Source organism: Quercus lobata, chromosome 8 (genome assembly GCF_001633185.2).
Source record: "Quercus lobata isolate SW786 chromosome 8, ValleyOak3.0 Primary Assembly, whole genome shotgun sequence".
Taxonomy (NCBI): domain Eukaryota; kingdom Viridiplantae; phylum Streptophyta; class Magnoliopsida; order Fagales; family Fagaceae; genus Quercus; species Quercus lobata.
In genome coordinates this window covers 50,363,958-50,389,596 of record NC_044911.1, presented here as the reverse complement: position 1 = coordinate 50,389,596, position 25,639 = coordinate 50,363,958, and the positions used below count along the sequence as shown (strand labels likewise).

At 30.8% G+C, this 25,639-nt stretch overlaps 1 protein-coding gene across 1 annotated transcript; it reads left to right on the top strand.

Annotated features, from left to right (window-relative positions):
* Nucleotides 1–7,264: 7,264 nt before the first annotated feature.
* On the top strand, nucleotides 7,265–23,490 carry LOC115958216 (cytochrome P450 87A3-like). Its single transcript, XM_031076614.1, has 9 exons — nucleotides 7,265–7,422; nucleotides 18,754–19,078; nucleotides 20,056–20,205; nucleotides 20,501–20,749; nucleotides 20,854–20,943; nucleotides 21,049–21,127; nucleotides 21,388–21,494; nucleotides 21,593–21,720; nucleotides 23,295–23,490. The coding sequence occupies exons 1-9, from the start codon at nucleotides 7,265–7,267 to the stop codon at nucleotides 23,338–23,340; spliced, it is 1,332 nt and encodes a 443-aa protein (XP_030932474.1). The 3' UTR covers nucleotides 23,341–23,490.
* Nucleotides 23,491–25,639: the final 2,149 nt, after the last annotated feature.

Below are 25,639 nucleotides of genomic sequence, written 5' to 3'. Positions count from 1 at the left end.
GCGGTGGGTAAAAACGTTATCCTACTAGTAATAGAGTTAGTATATTGTACAATTTCATTGAAATTAAACCGATAATATATCTTATTAAATACAACTGTTTAATCCTAGTCCAAATTAACCACGTTTTTCGTGGCGTGTAGTACTCTAGACTTTATCTACTTATCCAAAAAATTAAAACTCCACTTAATTTTGTAATAATTAAGTGGAGTTTTGTCCAATAATGGAAATGTACTCTTAGTCTTAGACACCATAATTAATCTTTATAATATGTTGGTAGATAACTTTTTGTTTTTTTTTTGGATCCTATGTTGGTAGATAATATATCAATCAGGGGCGGGGGCCATGGCCCCCTGACTTTTTAAAATTTCCATTATAGATTGTAAGAATCTTATTCAGTATTAAAATTTACTTACCGGCCCCCTAAGATTTTTTCCTTCCTGAAATTTAAATTTAATTCAGAGAAATTTGATATAAAGAACCTTAAAAAAAAAAAAAAAAAAAAAAAAAAACTTCTGACCCATTCCTTAGCCCATATTCCCTCCAAATACAATCAGCAACACAATTTAAACAAATTCCATATATATAAAAAACCAAAAAAAAAAAAAAATCCCTTCTAATCGGGAGTTCTATTCAATGTAAATTATGACTTTTCCAAAAGAAAATTTTTTAAAAAAAAAATCTGAATAGTAAAAAAAGAATCCTCCTTACGGCCGAACCATGCTTCAACCACTACTATAGCCTCTACTCTAGCATCGTTGCTATACTCTCAAATCTAGTCGATATTAGCGCCGCCACTTCGACTCTGTCAATCCAGACCAGCGTTGTGGGTAATGGTATCCCTCTCTGTCTCTCCCTCTCTGATTGTGCAGTGCGGGTGTAGTTTGTTGTGTATTGTATATTTGCCGTACTAAACTGGTGATTTCTAAGTGAAAAAGTTACTAGTGTCAAGTGTTAACTCTAATGAGGTTTAGATTAGTGGTTTCTAGCTTTTTTTTCTTTTCTATTTTCCGATAGTGGTTTCCAACCTTGTTTATATACATATATACACACTCAGTAACTTAACTTTGTAATAATACAGAAATAATAATAATAAGTAACTTAGCTTGCAATTATCTATTTGATTATATGGTTTTGTTTGATTGCACCCACTTTACTTTTTAGGATCTGTTTGAATACAATTTATTTTACTGAAAACTGAAAACTGAGAACAAATTTAACAAAATAATTTTTAAATATGTGAATAGTGTTATGAGACCAATTTTTAATATTTTTTTTGAATAAAGTGGTTGTGGGTCCCATGAATAGTGCTTAAACAATGTGTAAATAGTGTGTGAACAGTAATAAACAGTGCACTTTGTCTACAAAAAAATGAAAACGTGTGAAAAAAAAAAAGAGGCAAAACGCCAGATGCAGGATCATTTCAGTTATCCAAACACTCACTTAATCATGATTTTTTATTTATTTTTTTATTTTATTAAGTGTGTGTTTGGAAAGAACTTATTTTGCTGAAACTGAAAACTGAAAACTGAAAATACTGTAGTAAAATAATTTTTAAATGTGTGAATAGTATCGTGGGACCCATTTTTAATGAAAAAATTGATAAAAAATGAAATTTGTGGGTCCGTAAACAGTACACGAATGCACTGTTCACGTAAAACTGGTCAAATGTTGCGGCTACTGTTCATGTACAGTACATGAACAGTAGCCGCTTGTGAGGGAGAAAACGCGTGAACAAAAAAAAAAGAAAAAAGGAGAAAACGTAGAAAGTAAAACGCAACGCAGCAAACGCGAATACAAACACACCCTAAGTTTAGAACTTTATTAGCAAAGTTGAGTTTTTAGAAAAAATTTATGGCTCCGCCAATGTATATCATCAATATATGATATATCATCTACATTGAGTATATACCATGTAGTAAAAATTAGATTTTTACAGGGCTTTCACAATCACATTAATAAACTAGCAATTTACACAATATTGTATATATTGTAGTTAATTTATCAAAAAATCTAAATTTGTCTAACATGTACGATTATTCCAATTAAGACTATAATACCAAAGAGGTTGTGTATTTTGAAATACTAAATTGTCAGGATAAATTCAACAAAGACTCAATGTAAACCCTCCAATAACATTTTAGATACATCATCACTCTTCAGTTCACACATCAAAATTACTCTCACCCACACGTGAAATTGGATTGCATCTTTTCCAAAATTGTGATTTTTTTTTTTTTTTTTTTTTTTTTGGGAGAATGAAATGGTTGGATGGTGAACGGGTATAGTTGATTTTATCAAAGTATAAAGATAAAAGGTATATATTGGTATACTTCACAGTTCACACGTACCCCTAAATGAACTTTTGCAGAACACAATTCAATAGAAGAATAAATTTCATTTGTTGTTGCTACAATTGATAAGGCGTATCCAGGAAGTCATGATGATAATTGTTTGTACTAAAAAATAAACAGAACCATATTCAGATGAGAAACGTAAGTGCAAAGACGATTACATGTATCATTCAACCATTTTTTGAATAAGCCATAGGTTGAATAGAGAAGAAGATTCTCACCATTTCACTTGAAATGGAGAAAGTCTATTACACGTTAATAGTATATAAAATGTCTCCTTATTTAAAATTTTAAATTATATAACATTAAATATACATTTAAATTTGTAATATTTAACTTATATCATGAAATGATCTATTTCAAATGAAAAGGAATCCTAATGTGTTGAAGAAATTGTCTTAGATTTCTAAGCTATGGTAGCAACTTGTCTGGGAAAGTTGCTGGTTAAGTTTTTTAGTTAACAAATTTCATGACAATGTAATAATTCATGAGTTGAGTCATTTAATATTCAAGATTGAAGTGTGAATATGCAACTCAGAGAAGGCATACACTTTGTATACTTTTTAACTGTCGTTTAATCATTTCTATCTATTTTCTCCAAGTTTTGACAAAGACTCAATCGATCAAAAATCGGATTTAACATGTTTTAATTTTCTAAATTGGATCATTGTCTAGAATTTCGTACCCTACTTGCATATCTTATAAAAGACACCTTACACACGACTTCAATTGGGATTTTGAAGGCTATTGCCATGCACTTAATTAAATTAGAGAATATCATAATATATTTATTACACTCTTTTGAAGTCAGGTTATTGCCTAAAATTTCATAACCTACTTGCATCTCCTATAAATGTCAGTTTATACACAACCTCAGTTGGAATTTTAAAGGATATTGTCGTGCACTTAAGCAATTATAAAATGAGGATAAACAATTAATTAAATTTCTCTTAAAAACGATTTACGTCTATATATATAACTAAACTAATTTACATCCATATTTATGTACGATGAGAGTTTCAAGTGCTATATAAATGCAATGTATAATCTAGTTGTCCCAAATTCCCAATGCATTCATATGAAAAATCTGTAACACTCAATCCTAGTGTGTAACACTAGCCACGTTTTTTTTTTTTTTTATATGACAAATATGTACTCAGTTCTCATTTGTATGACCCAACCCATCTTACCAACCGATGAAAAACAAAAAACTTGTGGTATGCGTTGAGATCATTAGTCTACACACCAATCACAAAGTGTGGACATTATGATGTGTAGCATATAAGAACAAAGATAATTTTCTTTGTCAATAACTCAGATTCCATCGATAGTAAGGTAACTGTTATTAGGAGTGACTTGACAATCACTACAAAAAAAAGTGATTGAGTTAGGATTTTCTTTGTTCTTAATATCAATAATGTTGCTAGGTGTATCACAATATCAATAATGTTGCTAGGTGTATCACAACCTCTCAAATCAGTGGCAGCTCCAAGATTTTCTTTTAGGGGGTCAATAGTGTCTTGAGTTAGGATTTTGTTGTGGGGGAGTAAAAAATAAAATGATTATTATTATTATTATTATTATTTGTATATACAATTGTCATGTTACATACAATAATCTAACATAGTATTCTAAATAGTATATGTAAGGACTGAAATTGGATTGGACCCAAAATAGGATTGGGCTCAAACCCAAGCGGCCCAAACAATAAATTTGTAGAGCGTAGATGAAAGAACTAGATCTATTCCAGAAGAAAAATGATCAAATTTGATAATTTAAGACTGTTAGACACAAGTAGGATTAGAAAATCTGTCCTCGGAATAACTCGAGGAGTTTATATTATATTGTCTGGTTCAACAATAAAATTATACGAGAATACACAATCTTGTCCTCTCCCATTCCTGATTTTTCTCCCACCTCCTCTTTTAGTACATCTTCCTATGTTATATACTATAATCTTGGGATCATTCTTACCACACACGTGTAGGTTAGATTCGGGGAACTCCTTTCTGTCCCATCCAGCACCTCCCAGAATCATCAACTAGTAGCTGTAAGGCTGTTTGATCACTGTTCAGGCATCACTTCCACATTAATGCGGCCAAAGAATTGGTTGAGAGTCATTTAATGCGGAGGTAGCAGCCTTTAAAGATATTTGTTTGCCCTTTTCCTTTCTCTACCCTTTGCCCAACATCCAACCCTTATTTGTGATGTAACTTTGAAGAAGGTCCATGATGATATGGTACTCTTACTGACCTCGGATGCTAGGTACCGAGATGGCTTTTCTCCTCGGACATTCATTGGGCTTATCTCTTATTATTTCTACTCTTCTCTTTATTCCGTTCCCCTTATAATTTCATCTGAACATCCTTGGATGGTCCAATGTCCTCGGATTGGGCCATAAGCCCAACTAGTACAGCCTTAACAATATCTCTTAATTAAATGGCCTCCACAGTATACAATACAATTATATTGTAAAATAGTATAAAAGAATTATTAATAGTTTAAAGATCGGTAAGAAAACAACGATAGAATGCATAAATAAATATAAATAAATAACTAATCATAATATTTGTCAAATTAATAATAATTTATTATAATCATATGTAATATCAATTAAATAAAAATATATGATAAAGAAGAATAGTAACACATCTAAGAGTAAGTCTGAAAGTAAACGTTAAACTAAGGAAAATAAATAGTAACTTATATAAGATTTTGCTTTTGAAGTATATGGATTTTTAACCACACGTGTGGTCATTCTCTTGAAATTGAAGCAAGCATTAAAATACCTTTTAGACTCAAAAAACTGTAGAACACTTATCAAAATACTTGATAAGATAGAAAGAAAATATGGAAGGGAGAAAGAGAGAATGAGAAAAGAATCATAGATGTAAATACAGATCACTTGGTTATACAAGTGGTGTAATTTTTTGTTGATGAAGAAGAAAAGTAGAAGAAAAAATAGTTTCATTCTACCATCAATAGTAAAGAAGGTTTATTTATTTTTTAACAAATGAGCAATTTTAAGAGTAGTGCTACTGACAAAACATTTACACAATAAAATCTAGATGACAAGTTGTTAAAGGAATATAAAAAAGTGATGTCAGTTTTGGGTTTAGATAAAAAGTCAATTACAATTTGTCACTTAACCTTTATTGTAAAAATATTGTGAAAATAACATAATTTGATCATATTTCAAGTTTATTTCAATTAGGTTTAAACAAAATTTAGAGTTAGGGTGTTCGAAATTTTATTTTAAGGGTTAAAAAAAAAAAAATTATATATAATTTTTTTTTTTGGGCCAAGCCAAGGGGTTCATTTGAACCCCCTGGGCTGGCTGTAGAGCCGCCAGTGTCACAAATAGGGTTAGCCCTCCACATTATAACAAGAAAATTAGTAGTAGGGCCACCCTACAAACTTTGCCCATCACCCTCATATGATGAGGTGGTATATGGTGTTTTCGATACATGAAGGTGGACCCCAGTGTGGGGTCCACCTTCATGTGAGAGCAGTGGCGAAGCCACGTTGGGGCTGAGGGGGGCTTCCCCCACCCCCACCCCCAAATTTTTGAAAAAAAAATATTAGATATACAAACTATGAGTCATCCAAACCAAATTTGAAAAATTTTAAGTAATAGATATGCAAGAACCAAACATTCACAAACTTACAATAAACATACAGATATTTCAACAATTATCTTACAAAATAAAATGAGAAAAAAAAAAAGGGTTTCTAGCTTTTCATCCATCGCCACAAGTCCACTAGAATCTCATTCCAACGTGCCTAAAGCAATAGAGCAGCATACGCATGATGCAGCGGTGGCAACCATAACAAGTGAATCTTCACACTTTTCTCAGTCTCTGGCATCCTAATCTGATCTGCTCTTCTTCTTTTTTCTTCTGTTTTTCTTTTCATTACTTCTTTGGTTCTTCCATTGTTTACGAAGTAGAGTACTAGAGTGTTACATTTTGCCCAACCAAGAAACACTTATCAATTGCCTGTTGCCTCTACCACGTGCATCGTTGAACTTGAAGTCTTCAAAAGCAATTGATAATACCCACACAAGTGGTTAGGTATGGGCCATATGATTTTTCCTTTTTATGCTTATTTGTTGTTGAAGTATTTTATATTATATAACATTATGAATGAATATAATATACTACAGTATATCATATCTAAAATAATACTATAAAATTTAATTAGTTGTATTTAATAAGATTTTTTATACATTTAAATTTTTTATGAGCATTTTAGACATTGCAATTTGAAAAACAATTTGTCTACTATTGGTATTTGTTGAATCTCAGTCATTATACTTAGTGGGTTATAATTTAATTGATAATATGGGCAAAGATAATAATCATTAATTCATTCTTCAAAAGAAAGAAAGATAATAATTCAGAAAATAATACACTTCTAAGTTTTAATGTAAAAACTTTGACATCTAATAAGCGTTCTTCTAAATTTTTAGTGATTGAACCAAAAGAGCATTCTTTTGGATTGTCAATGGTGGAACTTGAAGCGATTAATTTTAAAGCTCAAATGATTTAATTATTATCTTATATTCTATTCGGCCCCCTCCAAAGATAAATTCCTAGCTCTGTCACTGTGTGAGAGGGAAGATGCATGCATCAGAAATACTATGTATTTTATACTCATATGAGAGGGCGGTGGAATTGATTACACCACTTCTAAAGAGGACAAAGCTAACATCTATGCAACCTAACATCTGTTGACTATAGAAGGATATTGATAAAAAATAAATAAATAACAAAGCAAATTGATTGCATCGGCTTCTATAAGTAACTTCCCATACCATTTTTGTCTACAGAAGTTGCTTCTTTCTCATAAAGCTAAAACAATTCCTGGAAAAGATGTGGGTGCTTGTTATGTGCGTTACAGCTTTGTTTGTTATGCTCAGCCACTGGATTTATACTCAGGCGAAAACCAGGTGCAATGGGAAATTGCCTCCTGGTTCAATGGGCTATCCCATCATTGGGGAAACGATCGAGTTCTTCTCTCCTTATTCTTTGCATGATATTCCACCTTTTGTCAGGAAGAGAATGACAAGGTAACATTTAATATACCATTGCAATATTCTGATTTTTTGAGAATACATAGGAACTTTTGAAATTACTTGGTAAATTCGTATACCATGGGAACGTTTGATATGAGTATCATTTTCAATTGACTCACTAATTATTAATATAGTTTCAATTTATTTATATATAATTTTTTAATTAAACCGTGTATCATATGGGCATTATACTAGTTATATAAAGAAAGTTAGGTTCTAAGAGCCGCAGCAAGTGGGCTGATTTCTTGCGTGGGAGGTTTGAAGTTCCCATATGCGGCAGACGCCACATAGAGTTCAGGGTGTTCCCAGGAACACCGACTTGAAAAAAAAAAATTTATATATAAAAATTTAATTTTTTTTTATTTTTTTACCCTTAAAAAAAAATAGGAACACCCTCAAGCCTAATCAGCCGTATCAGGAACACCCTCAAAAGTTTTATGCCAAACAAATTTTGAACTAAAATCTAAAAAAAAAAATTGTAACAGAGAATCTTAAAAAAAAAAAAAAAAAATTGTAATAGAACAAGCCCAAAAAAAAAGCCCAGCTTCGTTGTGTTGCCATAAGGCGTTGGTATTCCGTCAGTGAGCCAATAGAGGTAGAGACACGGTGATGACAGGGGCAGCTGGAGAAGAGTCTTGAGACTAGAGACCAGAGAGAGCTTGAAAAGTGAGAAGTGAAAAGTGGAAACTAAAGACCAAAGAAATTTTCTGCTTTAGCCCTTCATAATCTACTTCTTCTAGATCCACCTCTTCCATATATACCCAGATGATCGATCCCTCCAAATCCAATCCTCTCTTCCCCTTAAAATCTTTCATTGCACTAACCTGCTCTTCTAACACAAAAGAAATTTTCTTCAGCTTTAGCCTTTCGTAATCTATTTCTTCTAAATCCAGCTCTTCCACATCCACCTAGACCCAGATTGATCCCGCCTTCAATGATCCCTCCTCCTTCAAAGATTTCACTAGCTCCTCTGGCAGGGCTTTCTCCAATGCGTCATTCACGTACGAGTGAAAAGTCAAGTCAAAAGTCTCCATCCACTAAAGTGCAAGCTAGCTGTATACAACCTGCTTAGGAACTAATGAGATGAAAAAAAAAATAATAATTTGAAGATAGGTGGTAGATTTTCTACCAATGAGAGAAAGACATGTTAGGCTAAAAAATTAATGAGAGAAAGAGATAAGAAAAAGGCGAATCATTATTAGTCCCTGAAGTTTGCCCTGTGTGCACAATTGGTCCCTCAAGTTTGAAGAGAGTACAATTAGTCTCTTAAGTTTTAAAATTGAGTTGTATTGGTCCTTTTACTAACTACTGTTAACGGTGTTATTTACGTGACTAACGGAGCAATGACTTAGCACTTTTCTTTTTAATGATGTGGCATGTTTTAATTAAAAAATTAGTAACTAAATTTACATGTTCAAAATAGTAACATCAAATAACCTATGCTTCAAATTGTTCCAAATAGTAGTGTGCAATATGGGGCCGAACCGGTTCACCCTCTCATCGATAAAGGGTTCTGGGTTCTCAGTCTTGTAAGCTGAAATAAGCTGCAGAGTCTCACCAATAAAGGGAAGCCCAAGATTCCCAGGTGGCAATCTTAGCCTCCGGCAACGTGAGGAACAAAGAAAGAAGAAAAGGGTGATAGAGAAAACCACAAAGAGAAATGAGTATAGAAAGACTGCCATGAAAAAGTTTCAGTTTTTACAGTGAAAATTGGTGTAGGTAACACATGTGGGATATATAGGAAATGTTTTTAAGAAGGGGTTGAAGTTATCAATAAGAGAGCATTAATGTTTGACCAAAAAAAAAGAGAGCATTAATGGGTGATAGAAAAAGAGAGGGAAGGAAAGGAGCACACGAGTGGGTATCTGGGTTATCTATGAATCTAGAGAGAAAAAAAAAAAGAAAAAAGAAAAAGAAAAAAGAGAAGGTTGTAAGGAAAGAAATTAATGTCTGGATATTTTGGAATCTGACAGCTTTTCTATAATTTTTTTTAATTAAAAACATGCCACGTCATAAAAAAATATGCCACATCATTAAAAAATATGTCAAGTCATTATTCCGTTAGTCACGTAAGTAACACCGTTAACAACAATTAGTAAAAAGACCAATATAACTCAGTTTTAAAACTTAAGGGACTAATTGTGTTCACTTCAAACTTGAGGGACCAATTGCGCACACAGAACAAACTTCAGGAACTAATAGTGTAGTTTCGCCTAAGAAAAAATTAAGGAAGCAACTAAATACCAATAATTAATAATTTAATTAACTAATACATTATAAAAAATAAACAAATTAAATTATGTTAGACATAATTTAATAATTAATGAAACAACAATACAACAAATTATAGTTTATAAAAGACAAACAAATTTATGAAACAACTAAACAATAATAATTAATAATTTTATTAATATTTCAAATAAACTTATAGTTTATTGTACAGGTACCTTTGTTCATTTATTTTCTTTTCATTTTTTTTTTCCTTTTGAGCTTTTTTGGTGTACAGAATGCAAATTTGTTTTGGTTTTAAGATTTTTTTTTTTTTTTTTTTTTTTTTTTAAGGCCAAATCTTGAATTTCGGCCGGTATTTACCGAAACACCCGAAATAGATTGAAATGACTTGAAAATTTTTCAAAGTGGAATAGGAACACCCTAGATAAAATTCCTGGAGTCGCCACTATGCGGCACCATGGTCATCCATGGGGTTGGGAAGACTCACTTTGGACGGTGCTCATGGGAGGTTGATTAGGGGATATGTTGGATGAGTCTGTTCTGGAGAGCATCAAACAATTGATCAAAGGGGAGAAAATCTTATACCCATCAAATACTAGGTACATTCGGTGGGAATGACTATGTGCTCAGGAGCAACAAGATTTGTTGCACTCCATGGCTAAAATCTTGCACACCCTAATCACAAATTAGCTCAACTCAAAACCAAACAATAACACAACTCATAGATTATTCATTCTCTATCTAATCTTATTCTCATGAATTTTATCTCATCTCTCTTCTTTCTCAGACTATCTCAATTTCTCAAACTCTAAGAGTAAAGAGTGAGTATTTGTAACTTTGTGAATATCTCTCTTTATCATACATTTATATTGTATGTGTGTGATCATGTGTGTCTGCATGATATTGATTGTGTGTGCTTTGTTTTTGTTACAATGTTATTTGTGTTAATGTCTGCGTGTATATTTATATAACTTTATATAATTTAATAATTATAAAATATAGAGGGTCATTTGTTACATGTGTGGATATTGTTATTATATTATAATAACTTTTTGATATAAAGTTAGCGATTCAAGATTAAAAAAAAAAAAAAATAGTAAAGTTAGTAATTGTTCGAGAATTTGATTAGTTAAGTAAACATTTAGGGTCTATTTGACATCTACTTTTTGCTAAAACTTAATGACAATTGACAATGAATTATCATGTAATAATTTCAAAATATAAAAGCGTGTAGAAGAAGCTTGTAAAACTTCTTGAATTTGTATTTTTATTCTAGACAATAACTCAATATATTCAAGTTCTCTTTTTATTAAATTTTGATTAATTTAAATTTCTTAATACAGGAATATACCTACATATAGAGTACAATAATACATGAAAGATCAGTACTATTCTAGACTACAATTCATAGTCAATAAAAGCAAATCTTCTTCCTTTGGAACTACTCCATCTTCACGTTGTTAGTTTTCTTCACAACTTGAATGTGAACAACGCCTATTAATTAATATGCGAAGAACACATGCAAAGTGTTTTAAGGCTGTTCCTCAAAAAAAAAAAAAAAAAAAAAAGTGTTTTAAGGCAAACCATCGCCCAGTGTCGGTGATGAAATTTACATCTTAGATCGAGGAGCTGTATAAATTGATTAAAGCTAGTATTACTTAAAATGGAAATCTATGGACAAGTAGCGGTAAGCTAGAGTAAATGTATTAAACTTCTGTTTCTGTAAGTTCAAGCATCGATTATTTATCCCAAAAAAATAAAAATAAAAAGGTTCAAGCATCGAATAAAGTCTCCATCATTAGGAGATAACTGCAAATTTTGCTAAACTGGAAAATGAATTGGCTTGCCACCAAGAAACCCAACTTCTTCCAACACACACACCACCCCCCCCCCCCCCCCCCCACACACACACACACACACACACACATATATATATATATATATATATATATATCCAAAGTGAACTCAATGTTAGAAAATAAAGGTCCCTTTTTTTCTAGAGCGTGCAATTTATATCCCAAGAAATGTTTAAGTGTGAATTGATGATAACATAACATAACATAACAACGCATACATAACATAACATAAGATATTGATGATATAATTAAGTTGGTAATTATAAAAAAAAAAAAAAAGAAAAAAAAAGAGAGAAATAAACACGCATACATAACATAATCAACTCCAATCTTTCTAAACGGATCCAGTTTGCAATTTTTGACTTAATTAGTATCGAAGCCACCTTTGTGATGTGATGTCACCCCTTTTGTTGAATTATTGGTAGTAGTTGCAATATTAATTGAATAAGTGATCGCAAATTATTGTTTGTCTATGCATCTTAACTATCAATAGACAATAATATCAAATTGTTAAATGTATTACATATATTAAATTACCAATTGGATATGATAAATTTAATCATTTAATCAATACTTCTAACAACATAGACTCATTAAATTATTATCGACGAAGTCCCTATAGTAAGGTGGTCTAGACTCTAAAATTCATCCAATACATTACATGCAGCACTCAGTAAATTATTAAGAATTACTCAAACCACTAAATAGTTAAAAGATCTTCCACTAAAGAAGAAAAATAAAAAAGTAATGCATCCATTATATTCAACTGTAGTCTGTGGGTATGAGAGAGAGAAAGAGTTGCATACCTTTCTCCACTTTGTTCAACTGTGGGTATGAGAGTGAGAGAGAGTTGCATACCTTTCTCCATTTGTCTTGCAAGTTTATTTTAATAAATTCTACACTCAAAAAATTTATTGTGTTTTGAAAACACTATTTTCTTTTTATGTGTAATAATATAATTATAGGAGAAGAAGATAAGAAAAAAAAAAAATTATACCTATTTTTTTAAAAAAATCTAAGATGTGTAGTTCTGTACTACTTCTCAAAAATAAAAAAATAAAACATGTATATACTAATATATTAATCATTAATTATCATTCTATTATAATTAAAAAAAACGTGTACTACTACCTCTTTTTACGTGTGCTTTTGTTTTTGTTATTAAACGTTAGGGTTTAAGATTTTTTTGTTGCAATTTTTTTTAATTAAGATTTTTTTCAACTTATATATTATAATAAGAAAATAATTAAATGAAGAATTTGGATTATAATCAAATTATGATTTTTATCAACTTAAAAATTATAAGAAAAGAAAAATTATATCTACTTTTACTAAATCTAATAAAATTTATGCAATTATAACTATTTTTTAAATAATCTAAATCTAAAACTTGTAAGATTAACGTGTAAGATTTTTTTGTTGCTATTTTTTTTAATTAATTTTTTTTCAACTTATACATTATAATTAGAAAATTATTAGATGAAGAATTTGGATTGTAATCAAATTAAGATTTTTATCAACTTAGAAATTATAGGAGAAGAAAAATTATATATATTTTTAAATCTAAAAATTAAAAATTAAAAAAAAAATCTACAATTTGGTAAAACCAATTGGCACTATAATGACTTTTAAGCCCAACTTTTATTATATAGAATATGATTGGGGAGAACTCTGTTAGACAAACCTAATAATTTTTCTATCAATTAATTCTACTACAAGCACCAAAAAATTCACATAGGATTGTCACTCCTTTATTTAGGGTCATTACATAGAGAAAATTGAGATAGGACGGAAATTTTTGTGAAATTTTCAGTGCCTATAAACTTAATTTTTATCCATTATCTAAGTGCATTGCCACATTTGTCTTAGCAACAGTTTGATTATGTTTACTTATTTTTGTCAATATGACTATATATATATATATATATATAATTGTCAGGAGTAGCTTGACAAAACATCAAAGATATCCAAAAAAAAAAAGTTATTAGGTATCTCATCCTCTCAAATAAGGTTAGCCCTCTAAATAATCACTGGAAAATTAGTAGTAGAGCCACTCTACAAATTTCCCCTTACATGCATGTGGAACTCATCTTACACATTTTTATTTTTATTCTTTATAAAAAAGGGAAATCACCTAAAAATAAAAATCATTCCCAATACAAAAGAAATATATATATAAAAAAACAAAAACAACAACAACAACAACATCTAGTTAAACCCAAAAAAAATAAATAAATAAATAAAAAAGAGCATCTCCAATAGGCTCTCTAAAGCCTTATTTGGAGAGCAAACATAGAAAAATCAAGCTCCAACAATCTCTCTATCTCTCTTCATTTTATTTTTTTATTTTTTATTTTTTATTTTTAAGATTTGCTACAATAGCTCTCTTGAGCTAGAGAGCACTGTAGCACTTACTATAGCTACTCCAAACATATTTCACTCTTAAAATAATCAGTGGTTGAATAAAATAATGATTCTTTCTCTCTCATCCCTTTTCTCTTTCGTTCTTCACTCTCTCTTGCTTCTCTATCTCAACGGTTACAAACTAAAACATACCACAATCGAAACAAAAACACAAAACCCAATCGAAAGATTTGAAACACAAAAACAATCTTTCTCATAAGCCTAATGAAATCCAAACAATAAAAGCAAAAAACCGCATTTTGTCGGCCGTAAGGAGGAGGACAAGCAGCTGTGGAAGCGGAGCAAATCGGCTGTGGAGAAAGACCCATCTGTACTACATGAACTACACGCTCATCACACTCCTCATCCTCTTCCTCAACCTCCTCTGGCACCCGATCTCCATGATCGTCTTCCTCGCCATCTTTGTCGCTTGGTCTTCCTCTCTCTCTGTGTTTCTTTTTTTTTCTTTTTCTTTTTTTTGCTGAAATCCTCTCTCTGTTTGAGTCTTTGAGTTTGAGATGAAGATATTTTTTAATCTTTAACTTTTGGTATGTGGTGGAGAATTGGTTTGTAATTATAGTGGAGTGTGTGTGTGGTGGAAACAATGGGTTGTAAAAAGTGGTGTGTATGTGTGTGGTGGAAAATTGGGTTAATGATAATTAATTACAAAAATTTTATGATCAGATATATATTTTTTTAGGGATGCTATTCTATAATATTTTTACAACATTTTCACAATAAATCCTAAATAGTAGGTTGTTATTGGTTGTTATGAATAGGCAAAAAAGTAATTTAAGTTGTGATTCAAATTAGAACCAATAAGAACTTACCAAATGTGATTTGTTATGAAAATGACGTATCGTTTTTTTTTTTTTTTTCCATTTTAGAAAAATAAAAAAAAGGCTTGTGATAAATTAGTGAATAATAATGAATAAATAAAAACTAACAACTCATGGCTATATTATTTGTTATCTCTAGTGCTTCAAGAGATCCATTGAAAAAAAAAAAGACCAACCACAATTTAAAAATTTTTACCCGTTGAGAGTTAGAAAATATAGTTGGGAATAAGTAAAGAAAGATTAAAAAAAGAATAAAGAAAGATTAAAGAGAGAATAAAGAATGAAAGAAGAAATAATATTTAATTGAGATAGAGAAAAGATAGAGAGTTTGTTGGAAAGCGTATTTGAAAAACTAAGTAGGTAAAAGGTAAATGTAACTGTTTACTTTCCAAACAGTACAAAAATTTGGAGAGTCGGCTGGAGATGTTCTAAGAAAGACAAAAAGAAAGGGAAACATGTATGATGTATCACGCCCAGAAAAGAAAAGTCATACATGAAAGTATTGAGATTCTAAGTAGTATTGCACTATTGCTAATGGTAAAGCTCTTGGTTTTGAAGACAAACCATAGGTGTAGGACATGGACCAAATTGTTATCTCAAATTTGACAAAAAAAAAAATCTTGTCTAGACTTTAAGTCTTGAATTATGCTTGGCATACCCTTACCAATCACAACTTGTCATGTGGCAAATTATGACACAAAATTGTGTCAAAAGTTGTGTCCGCATAATTCTTAAGTCTTTAAAGTTTAAACTTCTGTGAGACCACTAGAATAGGACCTAGGACCATGGGACAAAGAACTAAAGAAGATAAAAATAAAACAACAAACCAAGATCAAGATTCAAGAAATCACACAGAGAGAGAGAGAAGAGAAAGAAAAGGCTAAAGAGTCCAAGACTCACCTGTGGTGGGTGCTGCTAAGGTGTTACCTATTTGGTATCTGTTCAGATGCGAATCTGTTGTGTGGCTAGTGATTTTTCTAGAATGAAGAAGAGATCTTCCCACCGTAAAATCTAAAAGTGCAAAGCCCAAAGGTTTTTCGATGAAAATAAAGCAAAAATTAGATTTTTTTTTTTTATTTTTTGAGTAGTTATAATATTTTCACAACAAATTTTAAATGATAAATTATTATTAATTCTCATTTAAATTTATTATTAACATTATTTTTTTTACTTAACTTAGGTTTTATTATGAAATTGTTGTAAAACTATTGTGTTTCTAAAGCTTTGTTTTTCTCGATATTAATGTTTTTTGAAAATAGGACATTTAAAAAATATATATTTTTAAATTATCTCATTTTCCTATTTCGTAACAACTTTAATAAAAAATTATCTCTTTAACTTCTTTAATAAAAAAACCTTCACATAAGATTTTTGATCAAAACAAATAATTTCCCCTTACGCCACTCCTTCTCAGCTAACATCGATCATTGACCAACTGTGTACGTTAATTGACAAAAAAAATATTAAAATATTAAATTGCCCTGAAATTTGAATTCATCGATCTCTATAAGTAGTAACTCCCCAGACCATCTTTGTCTTCATAAGTTGCTTCCTTCTCATAAAACAATTCCTGGCAAAGAACCCCAAGTACTAGTTAAGTTCGGCCATTGGATTTACACCCAGATGAACCCCAAGTACTGCAATGGGAAACTGCCTCTTGGTTCAATGGGCTTTCCCATCATTAGGGAAACCATTGAGTTCTTCTCTCCCTATTCTTTGCATGATATTCCACCTTTTGTCAGGAAAAGAATGGAAATATATATATCACGGCAATATTGAATATTCTTCTTTTTTCAGAAGAACAATATTGAATATTCTGATTCTCTTAGAATACACAGGAACTTTTCAAATATTACTTGGTAGGTTGGTTTGCCATGGCAGTGTTTCATATCAGTAATAGTGTAGTACGCACGTTCTCAAAAGCAAAAAGCCGGGGGGGGGGGGGGGAATATCTTGAGACTATTATACTCTTTTTATATACTTAGTTCAATCACAATATGTTTATTAAATCAAATTGTTCATAACTAACCCCAACTTGCTTAAAAATTTACTTATCTATGTTCATTTATTTAACAAATTAGTTGGAAACCGGTGCAATATATAGAAAAGTTCATTATAATATATATTTTTTACTATTTTATGTTTTATCAGAAATTTGATTATTATATATATTTATTATAATTGAATATATATATATATATATATTTGAAACCTATATATATATATATATATTCTAGCATTATTATGTATTTATTATGATTATGTTTGAATATAGAATTATATAGTATACCATTCGAAGAAATTAAATATAATGTATCAAGAATTTAATTGAGTGTTTAAATATATAAATAATGAATTTAAATTCAAGTTAAAAGTATATGTTAAAATAATAACAAGTAAAATTGTGTAACCTCAAAAACTTATGCACACAGTACAATATTATGAGGTCAACCAAAAATAAGAAGACTTCAGTTTTATATATTTATAAATAAGCTAAGCTAAGGTTTGAGTTGCTCGACTATTGCACAAGTTGTGCTTGAACATAATAAATTATTGTGAACCAATTTGTGAATATGAAACTCAAATTAAATATATAATACTAGTCTCGTTATATGTGCTTTGCGCATGTGATGAGATTTTTTTTTGTTTAGTGTCATAATTTTCTTTTTAAAAAAATCATTTGTATAAGTTTTATTTTATGTTATTTTTTGCTTCTTATTTTATTTTATTATAAGTGTATAAGTTTATTTTGAAAACGTAGATTAGTAGGAGAGTGTCATCTTTTGTAGTCATGTTAAGTAGAGTTGAAGATATATTTTTACCAAGTTATTCTCAAGTTTTTTCCCTGTTAAATGTAAGGTTTAAGAGTATTTCTGAACCACATAAAAGTTCAATCCAAAGAAAAAAAAAAATTCTCTAGTAGATAGTATAAATTATACATTTATATATATACATATAAAAAGTTCATATATATAATTAAGTTATCAAATTATTATTTGTATTAATAGTATAAATAATCCATTTTGTAGTAAAAATTATATAATAATTTTTAACTTCAAGATTAATGAATCTATGTTTTGTAAGTCCATAAACAAAAATCATTTTAAGTTCAACTACAGTTTAGTTATTAATTACTGCTTGTGAAGGGTAAAAAGATTGTATTCATTGTGTAATATTGACACAAAGAAAATTACTAGGCACATGTGCGCTATAACTCCTAGTAGATGTTTGTAAAGCCCAAGTAAACTTATTAGCATATGCTCAAAGTAAAACTCAACACACATAAACTCACACAACACACATAATATCCAATCAATTTGGGCCCACACATCCTTGTCAAGGCCCACCCTATGGGACAGTGTAGCTTAGTTCATATGGGATTACTAGCTCAGTAGGCTCTAATACATACTATTTGTAATGAGATAAGAAAAAGCGTATTGTGTTATAGTCCAAGATGACTGGTCTAATTACAATTAAAATTCATTATAATTGTTTATAAAGTCCAAGTCAATCTAGTATATGCCTAATGTGAGACTAAGCTTATACTCAATTAATATTCAATTAATCTAGTGCATAACAATTTATAATATGGGAAAAGAATAAGTTAATCCAACAGCTTGTAAACTAGCTTGAGCTTATTCGACCCAAAAAAAAAAGGGAATTTAAACATGCTCTAGTTTGGCAATGAGCTCACGTTGGATTTGTATTCCGAAAAAAATTATAAACTCCTGAGCGCCAATTAAGCTCGTTTATAGATCTAATGGCCAGCTTTTGGCTAGCTAGAATATATAAATCAAATCATATGTGCACTATTTTAATGTGTGAATATTTCATGAATTTTAGAAAATAATAGATGGTCCTTTAAGCATATGCATATGATATGATATGATATTGATTTATATGATTTTGTCTTATGGGTCTGTCAAACTTTTTTGAATTTCTTCTTTGTTTTAAATAAATCTGGAAATGTGTCTTTTATTTCTTTCATTTCCTAGATATGGGTCATTGTTTCAAACCAATTTTGTTGGTCGGAATGTGGTGGTATCAACTGATCCAGAAATCAATCATTTCATTTTCCAACAAGAGGGGACGTCGTTCCAAATATCGTACACAGAGAGTTTTAACGAAATTTTTGGGCAACAAAGCCTGATCTCGTATCATGGAATGGTTCACAAATACCTCAGGAACCTGATACTACAGCTTGTTGGCCCTGAAAATTTAAAGGGAAAGTTAATGTATGAAATTAATGAAGCAACTCGCAGACACCTTCATTCATGGGCTAGACATGGCACTGTGGACATCAAAGAAGTAGCCTCAGAGGTAAATCATCTTCATTCTTATTGGGAGAGTTAATTCTCTATAAAGGGACTTAATTTGGCAGGAGGCTTACAAAATACTCTTTAATTTTTACCAGGAATAGTGAAAATTTCCATATAGAAATAGAACTTGATGGGGATAACGATGATTCTATCACCCTCATTATTCCACATCCACTTTACATGTTTTAAAAGTGAACATCACATTTTCAGTTTTCACCCATTTTTAAATTAAAATATGTATATCAGCACATACAATTATGTATACTAGCAAAAAACATTTAAATGACACTGATGAGAAACAGAGCACTAAAACAAAGATCAAGGAACAACGTTTTAACCTTGGAAACATGAATTTAAGAGATTTCAATAGATCAAAAACTATATACCTTGCCCTACTCTTTCTTCGCATACTTGGATTTCTTCAAAGGATTTGTCTTTCCACCTACAACCCCATAAAATAAGAATTATAAACGGTGATAAAATTAATTAATCACAATCTCCCAGAATTCCATGATTTCTGAACAGTTGAATAGTTAAACTAATTTGAAAAATCTCCTTGAATTCCATAATTTCTTAACCATTAAATAGTGAAATGGTGTTTCAATTTTAAAGCTTTTTTATTGGACTCCTTGGTTTTCACAATGTTTTAAATGTTTATTTAAGACATTCAATGGAACACATGGCAAAAAATTAGCCTCTAATTTATAATTTAATTGAATTTTCTCTTAGTTTTGACTTCATATACTTGTGCGTCTCTAAATCTAAATCTAAATATATATATATATATATATATATATAAAGAGTGCATGTAAAATAAGTGTAAGGAAATATTTCACATTTTCATAATATAACTTAATTAGTAAAAATTGATATGACGAAACTCTTTGATTTCATGAATGCACTCCAACCTATGTCACAGTGAACCCCACACTTTTTTTCATGCATGCTTTACCAAAATATTGATTTAATTATTGGCAGATGATATTCGAGTATTTTGCTAAAAAGCTGATAAGTTATGATGAATCAAAGGCCTCAAGAAAGCTGAGAGAAAATTACAAAGCTTTTATGGATGGTCTTATCTCCTTTCCTTTGAACATCCCGGGAACCGCATACCATGCATGTTTACAGGTACTAAGTTCACACTACAATACATATGTACAAACTTTAAAAAAAAAATAATAATAATAATAAAAATCCATCTTATTATAAAAATGGTTATATATGACTGATGAAAGGAAATAAATTTTTTTTTTTTTTTGAAGGAATTAGAAAGGAAAGAAAATTTATATACAGTACCAAATAATTTTATGGTTTCTACTTATTTCTTCCAAGTTTTATCATTATAATATACTAGTATCTCAGTATATATCTCTTCAAGGAAACTAAATGAAGCAGCTTAACAAATATTACTGAAATGAATCAGGGACGTAAGAATGCTACAAAGGTGATTAAGGATATTTTCGAAGAGAGGAAGAAATCTACAACACCTCACCAAGATTTCTTGGACCTTTTACTTGAGGAAGTGAGGAAGGAGGAAAAATTTTTAAATGATGCAATCGCTGTGGACTTGGTCTTTATGCTTCTTTTTGCTACTCACGAAACTACTTCCTCGGCCATGACATTACTTATTAAGTTCATTTCTGACCATCCTGAAGTGCTAGCAGAATTAGTGGTTTGTGTTACATAATAATAATATAAAGCTTGTTTATCCCCCAGAAAAAAATAATAATAAATAGCCAAAAATGGTAATTAATTATTTTCTTAATCGCATTGTAGAAAGAGCATGAGACCATTCTTAGAAGCCGAGATAAGGAAGACGATGAAATTACATGGCAAGAGTATAAATCGATGACATTTACACATATGGTGAGTTGGATTAAGCCTAAAATATATATATATATATATATATATTTTAGGTTTAGGATTTCTAGTGTCTCTTTTATTAGTAAATTTGCTTTGTCACTTTGGCAGGTAATCAATGAAACAGTTAGGTTGGCAAATATTGTCCCAGGAATTTTCAGAAAAGCACTGAAAGATGTCGAAGTGAAAGGCAAGTTCAAGTTTCTTATGATCAAATGGATGGTGTTTGATTGAAATTTCAGAATAGAATCATATATGTTGCATTTCTACTAGACATATGAAACCCAATTAAAAAAGACTGCATAAATTAATAGAAAAATAAAAAATAAAGTTACACAGCATAAGCCATAATTAAGGAATTTATCCAAAATCCTTTAATTTTCATTTGACATGTTATCCCTGGTGTAGCCAAAAGCAACAGATGTTGAATAGAGAATTGTAATTTTACAGGATATACAATTCCAGCAGGCTGGACTGTTATGGTGGTTCCATCAGTCCTTCATTTGAGTCCCACAGAATACGATGACCCCCTTGCATTCAACCCGTGGCGGTGGAAGGTAAATTTAAATAAGCATTTTTTCTTAAGAGTTTTTGTTAATCTATTAAATTTTTAGTTTTCTTTTCTTGTTCTAATTGAATGTTATGGGGGGAAAAGGGAAAAGACTTGCATGCAGGGTCTAAAACTTTCATGGCCTTTGGTGGGGGAGTGAGACTTTGCGTAGGAGCTGACATTGCCAAGCTGCTGATGGCCAGTTTTCTCCATTACCTAATCACAAAATACAGGTATTAACTATTAACATATAATTGATAATCATTCGGTTTTCCTTTTCATGCCAATTGATCAGACCAAAGGTGTCAGATTTTGTTCATAAAAAGGAAAAAAAAGATAAAATAAACTATTTAATCATCTACCTTTCCCCAAAAAAAAAAAAAAAAAAACTACCAAGTAATATCTCAAACCGGTAGTAAAAAAAAAATCAACTACACACAAAAACACCAACATTATGTAGAAAACTCTGTCATCTGCTGATTAAGGCCAAATTGGCCTGCTGTTTAAACATTGAGTGTTTTGGTTGGATCTAATACAAATTTTTGCTCATTCATCAAAAGAAAAATTAGAAAAAAGAAAAAATTAAAAAAAAAAAAAAAAAAAAAAACCAAGGACCAACTGACAACTTCAAATAAATTCACAACAACTATAAATTTGTTATAGATCTTCTCAAGTTTATATCCAACTTGAGTTCATATCAAATAAAATAATATCCCTTTTTTAGTAATTGATGCAAGCTCATATAAGATCTTCACTATGAATATATTATAACTCTATGATTATAATACCCAAAAACTCTACATAGAGAAAACCCAATTTTTTTAACATGCGTCTCATGACTAAAGAAACTTAATTTCATGGTTTTCTTTACTCTGTCTCTCACACACAAGTCTATCTTTTTCACTTTGCTACATTAATTAAAACCTTCAAATTTGCCTTGATTTGTGTACCTTAGACAAATCTTTGTAGTGGAAACTCAATTTATTGTCTCTCTTAACCCTTTGGCCAAAGTCATTGAATTCCATATAGAATTTTCTATATATAAGGATTCAATTTATACTCCTTATTGGACAAGGAATACCTATTACTTCTTTAACAAATAATATATTTTCCTCCCACACCAATGACTAGGTTTTCCTTCTACATGAAGGAAACTGAATGGTCACTAAGTTAATTTTCTTTTTCACAAAGAAAACTCAAATAACAAATCTAGTCACAATAGGAAGTTTAAACAGTTTCCCAACAAAATGTATTATCTACTCTAAATCACAAGAGCAATTGCAATGTGCACCATAAAGCATAAAATTTCACAATCAACCTTCATTCAAAATTACTTACATATTGGTCATCCACAATCTAGATTAATATTTGAGTCATCGGATTACTGGGTAAAATAATATCAAATTAGATATATATATATATATATATTTTGTATTTATCTTAAGTGGGAGAGGGAGATTCAAACTATGAACAACTTTGTTGAAAATATCAGGAAATGCTAATTAATCTAAAAGGTAATTCACCTCAAATTAATTAGTATATTGATTGTAAGGATTTTTTTTTGTAGTTTGGTGCATATTACAAATACCTCATAATTTTGATTTAAAATGTAGGATGTACACTTCAAATTAATTTTGAAAAAAAGTGCATGTTAATTGCAAATTTTTCAAATTTATTATACACATTATAAATGCTCTCATAATTTACTGTAAATAGTAGTGATTAACCCCAAAACATGTTGATTTCAAAAATTCAAATTCAAATGCTATGAAAAATGATTGTGTAATGGTCTTCTTGAAACCATTAGGTGGACTGTGACCAAAGGAGGGGACATAATCAGAAAACCTGGTTAGGTGTTTCCAAACGGATTGCATATCAAAATCTCTGAAAAATAGAAGAAACGACTGGTGATAAATAAAAGCAAATCTCTGCAACAAAAAGACCATTTGGTGTGAAGGGTGACTACCATTACAAGGATATATGGCGTCCTCTATCGTTGTCGATTAGGATTCCCTTTGCTCTTTTATATTTCCAATAATAGGATGTTATCTACATCTTATATATGTATGTACATCTTGGGCTTTCAGCTTTGTTCCTATGCATGGTTTGTGGACCCTGGACTACATTACCGACCATTTTATTGCAAAATGCTTGTGAAAGTCTGAAAGATTGAATATTTAATTATATGTAATAAAATACAAGGGTCTCTGCTTTATATTATATATAGATAGACAATGTGTGATATATAAGTAACCTACAACTATAAACCTAAGCCCATTGGGCTTATTCCCTAACAGTATTTTAACAATGACAGTTAAACACATGTAAAAGCCAATTTATTATTTTATTAAACAAAAGTGCTTGTTCACAGCATTAGATGTGCCTAGCATTTGGAGCAGTGATGTGTTTTTTGTTTGTTTAATAATTTGAGAGTTACAATGGGCTGAAGGACTTGAAATTTTAAACTCTAGATATTTCTCTTGGAAATACAATATATATATATATATATATATATATATGCCAGTTGAACTACAAGACTTGTAACACAATGCATAAAAAACTTCAAAAGAATGTTGCTATCTTGTGCAAGTTCAAATGTATAATGTCGATAATGTTGCCTATATATCTTTTGAGTTGTGTTAATGGGCACCTATTATGGTGGCTATTATAGTATCAACATTGACAGTACCAAAAGCTAAAATTTTTGACACCACAAAAAACTATTTTATCTTAATTATCATTTTACTTTATAAAAGGTGGTTTTATTTTAACATTCAATACATTAAAATAATATAAACAAAACAATAAAATAATATAAATAACATAATAAAATAATATATTTATTACAGTAAACAACAACCACGACCACAACCTCTTATTTATTATTTTCTCTCTCTCTATCTTCTCCCTCTCTTCCCTCTCTTCAACCCATAGCCACTCACGGCACCACCACCGTCACCACCACTCATTGCTGTGTCAAACCCAACCCACGGCAAAACCCACCATCGATCTGCCACCAGCCACGATCCACCACCACAAACCCAACAACCATCAACCACCACTCTGCCACCAGCCATGATCCACCATCACAAACTCAACAACCATCAACCACTGATCCACCACAATAAACCCAGCCACGATCCACCACAAAACCCATTAACCAAAAAAAATCAAAACAAATTCCATTAACCTCAAAATCAAAACTCACTCATCAAAATAAAAATAAAAATCCATCGCCACACCGCCACTAACCTCAAGCTTTATCTGTCTCTCAAGCTAGGTTCAAACTTCAAAGGCATAGCAATTCAGTTGTTGGTGGCGTTGCCTTTAGTTTTTCACCTTGACTCTTTCCACACATCCCTCTACCTCTATCATAATATAAGAAAGATCTCTTCGACACTTCCAACACCATTAAAACTAAATACCCCTCTTTCAGGCTTCTAAGTTCCTTACCTCCTGTTTCCAATTTCTTCAATTAATTACCAATTCAAAAGCAGGAAGAAATATGAATTCAACAAGCAGAGATTGGACAGAGCAGTGAAGGCAATGAAAGACCAAGAGTTAAAAGTTTTAGTTATGACTCTACCAACGTAGCCCCATTTTTGTAGCATATGATGTTAAAAATAGCATTTTTGCAATTTAACACCATCAATACTAACGCTCAGCATTCACAATAAAATAGTCAAAATAACTAAAAAGCTAGTTTAGCACCAACATGTACACTAAAAATACCCTCAACATCAAAGTTGCCATATCTATAAATTTTTAACTCTTAGTTATAGTGAGCTGCCAAAGATAGCAACTCACTGTAGCTAAGAGTTAAAATATATTGTAAGGACTCAATTTGTAACGACCTCAAAATGGTTTTGGGTTCGTATGTTAAGGGCCCAAACAATATAATTTGTAGAGCGTGGGTTTGAAAGGCTAGGCCTTGATCACCGGACAGAAGTTTAGGTGGCTCCGGTCACTGAACCTCGTCCGAGGAGTTTATGGAGCTTCGTACTCTCATTATCCTCCTTTTTCTAGGACTCCATAGTTCGGGAGACGGTTTGTCCCCCCCTTTTCTGTATTGTCTCTCTTTCCTTTTTATACTAGCATTTACCCTCTCTCCAGTGTCCACGTGTAAATTCAACTTTCTGGGGTTGAGACTTA